The sequence below is a fragment of the Podarcis bocagei genome (genome assembly GCF_964188305.1).
Source record: "Podarcis bocagei genome assembly, chromosome: 1".
Taxonomy (NCBI): Eukaryota; Metazoa; Chordata; class Lepidosauria; order Squamata; family Lacertidae; genus Podarcis; species Podarcis bocagei.
The window spans coordinates 48,928,150-48,942,551 of NC_138125.1; the positions used below are offsets into that span (position 1 = coordinate 48,928,150).

Genomic DNA, 14,402 nt, shown 5'->3' on the forward strand with positions numbered 1-14,402 from the left:
AGCATGTGGCGGCAGAAAATTCACAGCTACATCAAGTCAAGTTCATTGCTCATTTAATACAGTCATCTGCAAAATGAAACTGCCATGCGTAAGTTATTAACTGTTCCCTTTTTCTCTTCTTTTTTATATTTCTGTTTTATATAGCACTCCTCTTGACACAAGGTAAGTTTTTTCCCCTCTCTCCCTTAACTGGTTTGCTCTGTTCTTCTCTTTGTTGTGGCCTTGATTTCAATGCTTCCCTTTTATTTGGAGCTCCTTGACCTTTCATGTATCAAGCTGTGCATTGAGACTATATGAATTTAAGACCATTGGCATATGCCCCTTAGAAAGCTTCCCAGAAGGAAAGGAGGCCCTCAGGCCAAAAAGGATACTTCACCCCTGTTTCTGCGCATTTGTGCAGAAAATTTTCCTTGATAACAACCTAATTTGAGAGTTCTCTCCATGTCCACACACATGTTGTGAATTTCTTATCTGTTCTAAGGTAGCAAGGATTTGGGTGGGATTGCCAGAACAGGAGAGCCTTGCTATGTCCTTGCTCTTTCCCAGATCGAATAAACACAGTAATAGCAGAAGAGGAAACTCCCTCACTTTCACTGCGCTTATTATTGTTGATGCAGGTCGTTGTACAGAAAGGAGCCCCTTTTGCATACTTGCTGTCTTAAGGCCCTATTCAGGCATTTGATGGTGTGCTGGACAATCTGAACAGGAACTGTGATCATAGGATGAATTCTAAGAGCCTTCTGCTATGTGTAGTTAGAAACCCACTTCAGACTTTCCCTCTCAGTGCCAGGAAGGTCTGAAATGGAGACAGTGCATTTGGTGGTGATGGGGGCAGGGTGTGTGTGTGTGTGTGTGTGTGTGTGTGTGTGTGTGTGAGAGAGAGAGAGAGAGAGAGAGAGAGAGAGAGAGAGAGAGACCTACCAAATTATTAGTATTATTTACCCACCCTTCAAGTTAGGGTCCCAGAGTGCGTTACAACAATTTTAAATAACTTACCATCACAAAATAGGATGGGACACACACCCACACACCCAGGTCTCAAAGGTGCCCTGCTTCCAGATTCACCCAAAACTGTATGGTGAAGTTGCCAGGTCACCACAAGCAGTCCCTCAGGCACAGTGCACATCAGTCTCCTGGTGAGGGTGATGGAATTTTTATGGATGATCTCATGATCCCCTGCCCCGTCCATCTGCCCTGCAATGGTGCTTCACCAAGTACCCAGACAGACAGCTGGGTTAGCATAGGGTCACAAAGCTAATCTGCCCAGTGAGCCCCCTCATCCATGAACAAATCCTGGGTGATCAATGTTTTCTTGCAGACAGACCTGGCATTTAGCCACCACACCGGGGGGGGGGGGTCAGCCAGCCGGTATTCCCAAATTCTGAACTGCTGCCAGGGCTCCTGTGTGCATTCAGGCGAAGGCCTCAGTAGCATAGTGGCAATGCTTCTGTTATCAGGCAAAGAGGACTGTTCTCTTCAGGTGACTCTGCTGAGACGAGTTAAGTGGTTGAAGGGCTAGAAGCTCCCTGCTCCTACCTCTGTATCAGGAATCAGGGGACACCCAGGAGCTGCCCCCACTCAGATTGCCTGTAGCCCTGACTTAAAAGACCATTTCGAGACTGAACTGTATGCTCGTTTCTGCCTGGGGCTTCCATTGGAGGTTTCAACAGAAGGGAGAAAGCACAAATTTTTACCATTTGTAAAACACCACTTTAAGACTCTAGTGGGTGTCAATAGTGACCTGTCATCATGATGTGAAGAAGGTTTGCATTTACATCCACAGCTTAATGGACAGCATTACCAAGAGGCAGGCAGGATGTAAACAAGCCTCTTGGAAAGCAGTAATTGCTGCTGTTGCTTTCTACCTCCCACTTCCCCACCTCCTGCTGCCCTCGCTTGCGATCTTTAGCTCTCTTTCATTCCCCATCTGTGCAGTTTCTAGTGGTTCTCCCCCCTCAGTGACTGACATCTTGCCACCTTCATTCGCATAGGATCAGACAGTGGCTATTGTCAGCCTGGTCTCCAAAGTCTCCCCTTTGTGTCACCTGCACACTAATTATGGTTCAGCTTGTGCCCTTAAAAAAAGAGTGCAAAATGATAAGAATCTGTCTCACAGCCCGGAGAATGAGGCTGGTGTTTTGCATTCAAATGTGCTTGGACCATCACCTTCCCTTTCCCTGAATCTGTCAGAGTCCTTCTGGCTGCAGCTCTCAGAAACGATCTATGTGCATGGAGATTGACAAGTGCTTCTCCGGCGTGACAGCTGCAGCTCTGTGGACCAACTCAAAGTGCCCTCTATCAAATTTTCTTAGAAGGCTTTGTTGCGGAGAGGCATTTGAATTAAAGCCACGCTCAGGACATCCGAATTACTGAGATAACGGACATATGCCAAAATCTGATGCTAATAAAGTGCATATATAATATATGAATGAGAGAAAGAGAAAGAGAGAGTCCCTGGCATATTGTTATGAATTGTTATGGTCTTGGCAAAGCCTGCTGGCTAAAGTCACACAGTAGTGAGATACCCCACCAAGAGTACATTGAAGCTGGCCTAAGATACAAAGGGCAAAATTGTTCAGTTTCGGTTTCAGTTTCTGTTAATTGGTTCTCCTGGGAAACTTGCAGATTCTAGCTTCACCAATTAACTCCAGCTGGTGTCAATTTACTCTTGGCAGAAAGCCCAGGTCTGCTTGACCTAGAAACTACTCACTCTGATTGGTTAACGAGCAGCACTCAACTCTGTTATCTAGGGATTGCTAGCACAGTTTGATGTGAGGTGTGTTAGGAGTTAGAAGTGCTGTGTATGGTTATGAGAGAGAGAGAAAGAAAGAAAGAGGATTTATTTTGCTTTTATTTGTATGCAGAAACTCTGCTGGTTTTATTTTCTCCTTTTTAATAAATCCTGTAAATAGTTATTCTGAGTCTAGCTGACTAGTCATTACTGCCGCAACTAGCTTCCTCGCTGTGCAGGAAAACTCTGCTACGTTTGGGCTAAAGCCAATAGGGCTATGCCTGACACTCCAAAGTTCCATGAGGTTATGGGCATTGTGCTGCCAGCCTGAGTTGCGGTGGTGTCAGCATCAACGGCGTTGGTTCCAGTAGTTCCAGAAGTTGTTGTTCTCTGGCTGGTTCCTGACCGTGGTGAGCTGGTGACGCAGCGGACACAAGGACAACAGCTGCAGCGTGTGAGTGCTGGGTGCTGTGGTTCCTGTTTTCTCTCTCGGTGGTCGTGAGTAGCTGGTTCCGGGTTCCAGGGACATCGCTCTCAAGATGGCCTCACAACCAGTTCAGATGGCTTTTGAGCGTCTGAATGACTCCAATTACTTGCTGTGGTCGGAACGCATGCAGGCAGTGCTGCAGAGGGATCGTCTCTGGCAAGTGGTGAGTAAGTTTCCTACGAAGCCTGATGATGAAGACCTCGATAAAGACCAAAGAGCAAGGGCCACAATTGTCTTGGGGCTGGAAGATTCCCAGTTGCCGTATGTGAGGGGAATCAAGACAGCTAGAGGTGTGTGGCAAGCACTTAAAGAACTCCATGTGCGTGAGACAGCGGTTTCCAAGCTGTTCATTCGCAAGGCATTGTACAAGGCAATGTTACAGCCTGGGGTTACAATGCAGGAACACCTACACAGTTTACAGTTAAAGTTTTCTGCGCTACAGGAAAGAGACTGTGCATTAGACCAGCAGGAGAAGGTGGCTATTATTTTGAGTTCTCTCCCGGAAAGCTGGGATAATTTAGTTTTGTCTCTAGAAGGCATGCAGGAGCATGATTTATCAGTCAGTTACGTTACTGGGCGTTTGATTGAAGAATGGCAGAAGAGGCAAGAAAGGTCGGTGGCTGCAGAGGCTTCTACTGGTGGGCGGTTTGGAAGGAGTTCTCATGCCGTGCCAGAGGTGAAGCAAAAGCAGCGTACTGGTGAGGAGTCAGCATTTGCTGTTAGGCGTTGTTTCCGATGTGGGTCTTCAGCGCATCTAAAACGACAATGTCCGGAGTTGGTCAAGTCTCAGTTGCCGGTGCAGGAGCAGAGACGAGATCAGCAGCAGCAGCAGCGTAAAAAGAAATTCTTCAAACGAAAACAGTTGGCTCAGCTGGTGACCGGCGAGGTCAAGATTGCTGATGAGAAACAAACTGTCTGGGTGGTCGATTCGGGAGCGTCTCGCCACATCGTGAATTCAGATGAATTGTTTGTTTCCAAGAACTCAGCACAGCGCAGCCAGGTGGCTCTAGCAGACGGAAGTACTTCCGAAGTGATTTCGGGGGGTGCAGTTTTTGTTCCTTGTCTGCGTGAATGCCTGCAAAATGTACTTTGTGTGCCGTCATTAAGGAGCAATCTGATGTCTGTAGATTGTTTGCTAAAAGCTGGGTTTAAAGTGTATTTTGAAGGAGACAGTTGCATCATTAAGAAGGCTGGTGAGATTTTAGGCACTGCTAAGTCTGAGGGAGGCTTGTTTTGGCTTAAAGCAGGATCTCAAGTTGCAGCAGTAGTCAGTAAATCTCAGCCTGCAGTGAATAACAAAGCTATACATGACAACTGTGTGCACTTATTGCATAGGAAAATGGGGCATGCTTGCTGGAAAAGTGTACTAAAAATGTCTGAATTGGCTGATGGGGGTAATTTAAAGAGTTGTAACAAGTACCTTGATTGTAATGTCTGTAAAAAGGTTAAAACCCACAGAGTCTCTTACCCCAGAAGTGACAGAGTTAGTGAGTCACCGCTACAGCTGGTTCACATGGACGTAATTGGTCCATTTGCTGTAAGCAGGGGTGGATCGCGTTTTTCACTAACAATTGTGGATGACGCCACGCGTTATTCTTGGGTTTTTCCCATGAAAAATAAGGGTGACGTGTTCACTAAGTTTAAAGGCTGGGTGGCATCTGTGGAAAGATTTCTGTCCATTAAACTCAGAAGGATTCAGACGGACAGAGGTGGCGAATTTATGTCAAATGCCTTTAGAGATTGGTTACAAAAGCGTGGCATTGGGCATAGAAAAACGAACGTTTTTTCCCCAGAGGAGAATGGTGTTGCAGAGCGAAAAAACAGATCTTTACAAGTTATGATGTTTGCCATGCTTGATGATGCTGATTTGCCCATGTCTTATTGGGGGGAGAGCATGCTCACCGCGTGTTATCTCCAAAATAGGCTCTTTCATCAAACAATAGGTACAACCCCATACTTTAAATTGTTTCAGAAAAAACCTAAAATTGACCACTTGCATGTGTTTGGATCAAAAGCCTGGGTATTAATTCCGAAACAAATGAGGAAGAAGGGAGATCCTAAGACCAAACAGTTAGTGTTTGTGGGTTACCAGGAGCTGGGAAAAGGTTTCCGCTTTGCTGAAGGGACAAATGGCATTGTGATCTCCAGGAATGCCAGTTTTTGTGAACATAGTGGCTGGGAGAGACTACATGCCAATACTGAGGTTTGGTTTGAACCTTCCCAGGAGCTTCATGACTCTGAAGGTAGACACAGGGAGTCAGAGTCTGAGGGGGAGGAAAGTTCAGATAAGAGCTCTCAAGAAAGTGGAGTTAGCCAGAGACCAGTTGCTAAGCAACAAAAGAGAGGTCGTAGTTCTGAGGAGGAAAGTGGGTCAGAAGAAAAATTTTCTCCCAGAAGGTCTAAAAGACAAAACAAAGGAGTGCCTCCAGTGCGTTTTTCTCCTGATACTGCAAATGTGTTTAGTGTAAGTGCAGAACCCAAGAGTTTTCAGGAGGTGTTAAAGTTACCAAAAGAGGAGGCAGAGCGCTGGAAACAGGCAATGGAGGAAGAAATGTCCTCTCTGAATGAGCACAAGGTCTTTACACCAGTAGCAGCGCCTGAGGGGGCAAAGATTGTAGGCTGCAGGTGGGTGTACAAAAGACTTAGGCCCGGTTAGGACATATCTAGGGTTGGAAGTGTGCTGGGCCCAAGATGGCAGCTGCCTAATTAGTCAGCAGAACAAAGTTAAACAACTACTGACTACATACAGGATGCAGGATTGCAAAGGGGCAGCGGTGCCTATGGATCCAGGGTTCATAAAAAACACTTCACATAGATGAGAGTCCTGATTTTGAACACCCTGATGTATATCACTCTGTAATTGGAAGTTTATTGTATATAGCACAGTGGTCCAGACCTGATATTAGCTATGCAGTAGGCATATTAAGTAGATTGGTCTCAAAACCCACACTAAATGCCTGGAAAGGGGTAAAACAAGTTCTGAGATACCTCAAACAGACAATTGGCTATATGTTACAATTAAATTCTTCAGAGGATGAAATGTTGAGTTGCTACTGTGATAGTGACTGGGGAAATTTGCCAGATAGAAAATCTGTCACAGGACTAGTCATAATGGTCGGTGGAGCTTTAATCAGCTGGCGGTCACGCAAGCAAGACATTGTAAGTGTGTCATCAACGGAATCAGAGTATGCCGCATTGAGTGAATTGTGCAACGAGGTGATTTATTTCAAGCATTTGTTGGCAGATTTAAATGTAAATTGTGGAGAACCAGTACAAGTTTACATTGATAATCAAGCTTGTATAACCTTAAGTAAAACAGAGGGTTTCAAATCGCGTTCAAAACATATCTCTGTAAAATACCAAAATGTACGTTGCTGTGTACAAGACAATGTAATCACCTGTACTTATGTATCAAGTGAAGAAAATGTAGCAGATGTGTTAACTAAACCATTGGCAAAGGTAAAGAACAAGCGAATGTGCAAGGGTTTAGGTTTGCTGGAAAAATAATCTCCTACATAGGTGTATTTGGTGTTAATTGTTCAGCAGAATCTGTGAGGGGGTGTTCAGTTTCGGTTTCAGTTTCTGTTAATTGGTTCTCCTGGGAAACTTGCAGATTCTAGCTTCACCAATTAACTCCAGCTGGTGTCAATTTACTCTTGGCAGAAAGCCCAGGTCTGCTTGACCTAGAAACTACTCACTCTGATTGGTTAACGAGCAGCACTCAACTCTGTTATCTAGGGATTGCTAGCACAGTTTGATGTGAGGTGTGTTAGGAGTTAGAAGTGCTGTGTATGGTTATGAGAGAGAGAGAAAGAAAGAAAGAGGATTTATTTTGCTTTTATTTGTATGCAGAAACTCTGCTGGTTTTATTTTCCCTTTTTTAATAAATCCTGTAAATAGTTATTCTGAGTCTAGCTGACTAGTCATTACTGCCGCAACTAGCTTCCTCGCTGTGCAGGAAAACTCTGCTACATTTGGGCTAAAGCCAATAGGGCTATGCCTGACACTCCAAAGTTCCATGAAAAATGGCGTCCTCCTTCCCATTCGATGTGTAGAAATTAACTAGACTGCCATTTCATTTATTAACACTGTTTGCATACCATCCAAAACTAACTTTCTCTGGGCAGTGAACCAATACAAATTAAAGTGTATAGGTGTATGTAGTGCAAACCTTCTTTTGTCTCGAATAATGGAGGGCAGCAGTGGGCAGCGGAGGGAATCCTTGGAAATAATTACTTGCTGCAGCAGCTGAATAACTGAGGAAAGGAGTTGAGCCCATTCTTAGCAGCAACCCCCAAGAAGCAGCGGCTGCTGACTGGCTAGCAGGCCAAATGCCTGTATAGGCTGCTGAGGCCTTCCAGGAAGCAGCCACACATTTCTCCAGGGATGACTGCAATGCCCTTTCCTCCACCGCTGCCTCCCCATTGTTATAGCTTAGAATGCACTTTGCCACCCCTACTTTCTTCAGAGCAGCTGCCAGAAATTCCTGGCAGCAAACCACCAGACTGGTCATTACTGATAACAGGACAAAGGAGACGAGTGTTTACATCGTAGGCAACAATGCCTTTATCATATCGCTCACATCTCTTAAAAGCTGTTCCCTGCCTCCAGTCTAAAAGTTATGCGGCTTCCGTCACACACCACAGAGTTCACCTAGTGTGTTCATCGGTAATGGCACCTTACCTTTGGCTCGCGTTCAGTAGGTCTGCATAACATTGCATGTCAGATGACCCAATCCCTGTTAGCAGAGGAGCTCCTCAAGCAGAAAAAAGAAGTGGATGGAACTTAGGGGGCTACTGGTGGAAGCACACAGGGGCCAAGCGTGTAACGAGCTCCCAAATCTCTGTCAGCTAGAAATGATTCTCGCCATCATTTTTTTTCCACCCCAAAAAGAATTTATAAGTATCTGTAAAAGCATATATGTACCTCTGGTTGCAAATGGGATCCGTTCCGGAGGCCTGTTCGCAACATGAATAGAACGCAACCCGCAGCAGCGTGTCTGTCCATGCGCGGGTTGCGATTTGCTGCTTCTGCGCATGCACATGATGTCATTTTGCGCGGCTGCGCATGCACGAGCGGCAAAACCCAGAAGTAACCCTTTCCAGCACTTCCTGGGCGCCATAGGACACAACCTGAAAAAACGTATCATGAAGCAAACGTAACATGAAGTATGACTGTATAAAGTAGAGTAAGAACAGCACAAGAATATGCATACTCTCTTAGTTGTAAATGTACATTTCAATGCCAACATGCACTCAGGATTCAAGAAGCTGCTGTGATTGGTGGCTTCCTGTTATCTAGAGAGACGAAACTAAAACACCTTCAGAGACATTTCTGTATTACATTCTTTGTATACACACCTGGATCCCTTGTGTACAAAAAGAGAGAGACATCAACTGGAGAATAATTGGGAAGCAAAGAGGCGCTTTCCTTCTTATAATTCGATCAGCTCTTCAGTTTCAGGAAGTCTTTCTCAGCTGTTCCCATAGTAATTTTGTTGCTCTAATTCAGTAGTGTGCTAATTTAATCAGATCTTCTGGAACCAAATAATATGTATTAAAATAATACGATTTCTGCCCTTTCTTGTGCTCAGATTTGATTGCTTTTGGCAGGTAGCATTGGATAATTCACTCACTTGGCACTACTGGAAGTTGCTCTTAAGTTAATAAGGAAAGAGGCTAAATCTCTGACCATGTTAGGAAAGAAAAAAGGTGCCCAGAACACAGCACCAATTCCTCACCAGCCACATCTGCTCCAGACAGCACCCGCCTCCTTTAGATGAGCTGTTGAGTGAGCAAGGTTTATATAATGACACTTCTCCTCCACTTAACTTCTGCAGTCGGGCCCCCTTCCACGGGCTTCGTTGACATCCCTTGGACGCATGGACGATGTACTTCAAACCCTGTAAATCCTGTGGCAGATGATATCCAGAGCAACATAAAAAATGCATATGCCACTGCGCACGTAGAGTGCCACTCAGGACAGATCATGACTAATAAGTAAAGAATGGAGGTGACATTTTCACTTAGTCCATGTCATGTTAGATTTAGAAAATGCAAACATTTCAGGAGTGTTGGAAAAAATTACGTTGAAAATTACATTGAAGTCTCTTTGCCTCTAGCTTCTGCCTCCCCACCACCACAAAACTTCTATGTTGTGTAGCCTTCTTTAGGCCCAGCTCTGCGTAGAAAACTCCCCCTGTCTCTCTCTCTCTCACACTCACTCTCCTCCTCTCCTCCATCTCTCTCTCTCACTCACTTACTCTGTGACAGTGTGACACAATGGCTGTATTATTGTCCCCATGTTCACGAGTCTTCTATGTACATTACATGTATTCTCTGCCCTTCAGAAGTTCGGTTGCTCTTGATAACCTGTTTGTTTGTCTCTCAGAACTAGGCATTACATGTTTGTAAGGATGCCTACCTAAAACTATCCTAATTCAGAACAATTCAAATTAGGGTGTATGAAGATGTGAAGGAATGATGAAAGCATGTGGGATTTTTAATCCTATATTCTAACATTGACCTATGCTAGGGATGATGGACCTCTGCTCTACAAGTGTTACTTGATTACAGTTCCCATCATTTGATATGCCTGCAGCTCCCTCTGATCCAATCCTGCCCGCTGATCAATACCGGACATTACTTGATGCTTTCTCAACAATTTACATAACCACCATTTCGCCTACTCACCAACGCCTTTTCTCTGAATCGCCTTGGTTTGACAAGGAATGTAAAGCCCTAAGAAGGCGAATTAGGAAAATGGTCAGAATCATCAAATTTTCCAACAATCCCCAAACCCGCGCAAAGCTCATAGATATTAAAAGAACATACAGAAACATGATTCATCGCAAGAAACAGCAGCACATCCTTGAGGCTTGGTCCATTCTTCGTTCGGCTGTAGAGAGGCATGACTCCCGCTCCTTCTGGCGCTTAGTTAGACCTTCGGCACCATTCAATCCAGCTACCCAGATTTCCGCTGATGAATGGATTGCCTATTATTCAACCAGTTTCGCTTCTCCAAATCTTCTTACAGATCTCCCTCAGTCCCCGTCGGACCTCTGTTCCTGCTCTCTTAGTCCCACTTCCTCAATAAACTTTACCTCAACTCGCATTTTCAACATCATAATGTCAATGCGAAGGAATAAGGCCCCCGGCCCAGACATGGTCCCGTTAGACCTTTTCCTGACTGATCCTCTTTGGTGGAGCGAACACCTGACTCCTGTATTCACCGCTATCTCCTCCGCCCTAGACATCCCCGACTCCTGGAGAGAAGCTATAATAGTTCCGATCTTCAAAGGCGGCCAGCCAAACATCCCTAGGAACTATCGCCCCATCAGTTTATTATCCATCCCGGGGAAAATATTTGCGGCTGTTTTATTGGAGGAACTTCTCTCATGGGTCCAGGAGAGGAACATTTTACCGCTGGAACAGATTGGTTTCCGAAAGTCAGCGTCAACCATGGACCACTGTCTAACTCTCTATCACCTTGCCAGTAAATACACTGCTCCAAGGCAAGGCCACCTATTTGCCGCTTTCATGGACCTGGAGGCCGCCTTTGATTCCATTCCTAGGCAGAGATTATGGTCCAAACTTGCCCATCTGGGAATTGATTCGCACCTCCTCTCCCTAATTATTTCCCTTTATTCAAACACCACAGCTCGCGTCCGAAGTGGTCCAAACGGCTCCCTCACTACTCCATTTCCAACGGCCAAGGGCGTCCGACAAGGTTGTCTCTTGGCCCCTTTATTGTTTAATCTCTATCTTCACGATGCAATTTCCACTTTGAAGCTAGCATCGAAGTACCCTCCTCACTTAGCAGGCCACCCCGTTGTTTCCCTTTTCTATGCTGATGATGCTGTCATCTTATCCAGAACAGCTGCGGATCTAGCAAACGCAGTTAACGCATTTATCGCCTATTGTAAGGCGGAAGCTCTTAATATTAATTATAAAAAATCGAAAGTCCTCCACTTCACTCGTTCCCACAAACTCAAATTGGAGCCGCTTAACATCACAGGTGGCTACTTAGAAAAGGTAAAAGCCTTTAAATATCTAGGCGTAATATTCACTTATAATCTCTCCTGGACCACCCATCTACAATCTGCTTTTCTTGCTGCAACCACGACCTCTAACGCCATTGTCCGATTTTACCACCAGAAGGGCGGCAAACACCTTCCAGCAGCAATTCAAATATTTAATGCCAAAGTTGTCCCAAAATTATTATATGGATGCGAAGTATGGACTACAGCAATATCAGGTAACTTGGATCGCCCACTTCATATGTTTCTGAGATCTCTTTCCGGCGTCCCGAGATGTGTCTCAGGTGCAGCCCTACGACTCGAGTTCGCCCAGTCCTCAATTGTTAAACGAGCATGGAGCCGAGCCATTTCCTACAGCTTCCACCTACTAACATCGGATGCTCGAATTAGAGGTGGTTTTTCCAATCTGATCCTAAGAGATATTCATAATTCTCCTTGGAAAACTACAATTAACCTCAAATTCCGCTCTCTTCTCAATTTGAATTGTAAAACTGTCCTTAACTTAGAGTGTATCAGCCCGGCGGCCCTACCTCTAATTAAAAAGAAACTACAGCAACTTGATTTTTCTAACACAGCTTCCTATGCAAGAGGACCGTGTTCAGGCCTAGCCCTAGCTATTCCACCCCCTGAAGGGATCCCTCTATACTGCTTCACAATTTCTTCGGAGGCTAAGCGTAGGGCCTTTACCTGTGCCCGTCTCAACTGTTTTCCTACAGCAGTTCTGTCGGGTCGTTATTCCAGAGTTCCCATTGCAAATAGAACATGCTCTTGTAATGACACGGCCCTGGAGACTATGGACCATGTAATGCTCTTCTGTCCCAACTGGACAGATGAAAGATCTTGGTTTTTAACCCCCCTAGTGAATAAGCTTCATCTCCCAATCCAGCCTTGGATAGTGTCCCTCTTTCTGCAGGATTCTGATTGTTGGATTACCGAGATGACAGCAAACTTCCTGCTTAGTGTGATGAAGAGGAAAGCGGCACCAACGTCTTCTTTAACACCACAGCTGCAGTCGATACGCCGCACAACCGAACGAAGTCCCAAGTAGCCTTATTGTACAAGGACAATCGAATTAGGACATATCTGAGGAGCTGAAGGACCCTTTAACGGTCCTCCTCCAGCCTCAACAGTTGGTTGTTTTTTGTTTTTGTTTTTTTGTTAAAGTAATCGCCCAGGACGATATCTACCTTTACCTCCCCACCCCTATTTTATGTTGTTATCTCAATGTATATTATGCTATGGCCACACGGCTAATGCAATAAATAACGATGAGAACCAGTTCCCATCATAGCTGACCATTGACCATGTGGGCAGAAGCTGAGGGAAGTTTGAGGAATCCAACAATATCTGGAAGGCCACTGTTGCCTGTTCCTGGCCTGCACCATCAATGAGACTCTATCTGAATGTTTGACATTCAAAATAGAATCTTCTAGAGGCACAAGGTCTACTAGGAAATATTGCTATGTTCTTAACTGTTATGGCACCTTAACTGGGCTTTGAAGTTCCAAAAGATGTCGAGAGCCACAGGGTGAGAGATTTTGTGACTCTTCTAACCCCTTCCCTCTTTGAGAATCTTGGTCATGAGGGTTAGCTATGTAACGCCAAAGATAAGGAAGGAGTCCAGAGTTTCATATCTGGACATTGCCAAGATTCAGAGATATGGAATTCTAGTAGTCATGTAATTAGGAACTACACAAAGTTATGACTGAAGCTACTCCAACTCAAATTTCTGGCAGAGTGACTCATTGTTCAAATATCCTGACATGTCAGACACATGTTGAACTTATGGGTCATCAGAGCCTAGTTCATCACAGTTTATGCAGTGAAATACTCCTACAACAGATAATTCACACAATCTGTCACTATGTAAAACAATTCACCAATGCATGATTATTTAAACTAAAAGTTGTTGTATTGTTTGTTAATCACCCCATACCATAGTTTTCTGAGCAATGTACAGTAAAGTTTAAAACAAATTTTAAATGATAAATATAAATAGTGCAATCCAAAAAATGCCACAGTAACGCACAAAAAATGTACCCAAGGGAGGCATGCCTGACACCAATATTGTGTTCTTTTTGGCATGTGCTTAAAACCTTATTTGCCCAGGCATGTTATAGCATTTTAGCTGGTTCATCCTAGTTTTATTGCACTGTTGGTTTGGTTTATAATAAATTGATAGTCTTTAAATGTCTTCTTATATCATCCTACAGTTCGTTTTTATATTGAGGGTGATTGATGCAGGATGGATGGATGGATGATAGATAGATAGATGATAGATAGATAGATGGGGAATTTGGCACAGGAGTCTCAGTCATCACAAGAAGTGTAATGTCCAGGATGGACGTGATCATTATCCACCTGTACATAAATACTTTGTGATGTTTTCAGTGAAGGCTCACCTTCCTTTCCTCTAAAGTAAATATCAGTATCATTTTGGAACCACTTTCACTCACTCCAGAGTGTCTGCGATTTACACCTCTTGCAATAAGGGTAGGTTTGCCCCACCTTCCTGGAAATGCACCCTCCATTTCTCCTTGTCCAGAAAGAGGGCATCTTGCCTCCCGCCTGCCGTTTAGCACTTGCTTAAGTTCAGAACGAGGGGTGTTAAGGTGGAATTATTTCCTCCCAACCTTTGCCATATCTGGAAAGCAGAGATGGGAGCCAAGGAGGAACTGGCACATTCATTTCCCTGCCTGGCATCTCCAGACCTTATCAGGACTAATTGGACTTGACAGCTGGGAGTCTCGGGTGCAAGCCATGTTGAAAGCTGAGTACTGAGGCTGATGCAAACAAATCAGGGCTGGTTAATAATTAAGCTGCAGTTTGGCAGCTTTCACCTTGACAGACGTGACCTGTCAAATTAAAAACTCTTCAGCTTTTTTTGTTCCCGGACATACCTGCTGTTGGGACTCCTGCCACTTTAAGCCTGTGGCGATTGTGCCTTCGTCGCCGATCTCTCCCTTCAATGTTCACGGCTGTGCCTTCCTTCCTATCTTTAAAGAGGACCTGAAAGCCGATTTGTTTTAACTGTGCTGTGGACTTGTCAGCAGTCGATTTCTCCTTTATGGTATCTTCCTTTCTCTTGAAAATCTTTGTGCATTTGTTATTCTCTGTATGGCTCCTTGAGTGCCAGAAGCTGGGGA

At 44.6% G+C, this 14,402-nt stretch overlaps 1 protein-coding gene across 4 annotated transcripts in view; it reads left to right on the forward strand.

The window, feature by feature from the left end:
- SLC8A3 (solute carrier family 8 member A3) overlaps positions 1-14,402 on the forward strand; it is a 172,129-nt gene that overhangs the window by 144,153 nt on the left and 13,574 nt on the right. For all 4 annotated transcript variants that reach the window (XM_081185997.1, XM_081185999.1, XM_081185998.1 and 1 more), the window contains exon 4: positions 145-162. In XM_081185997.1, coding sequence (XP_081042123.1) covers positions 145-162 — 18 coding nt within the window. The remainder of the gene's footprint in view (positions 1-144; positions 163-14,402) is intronic.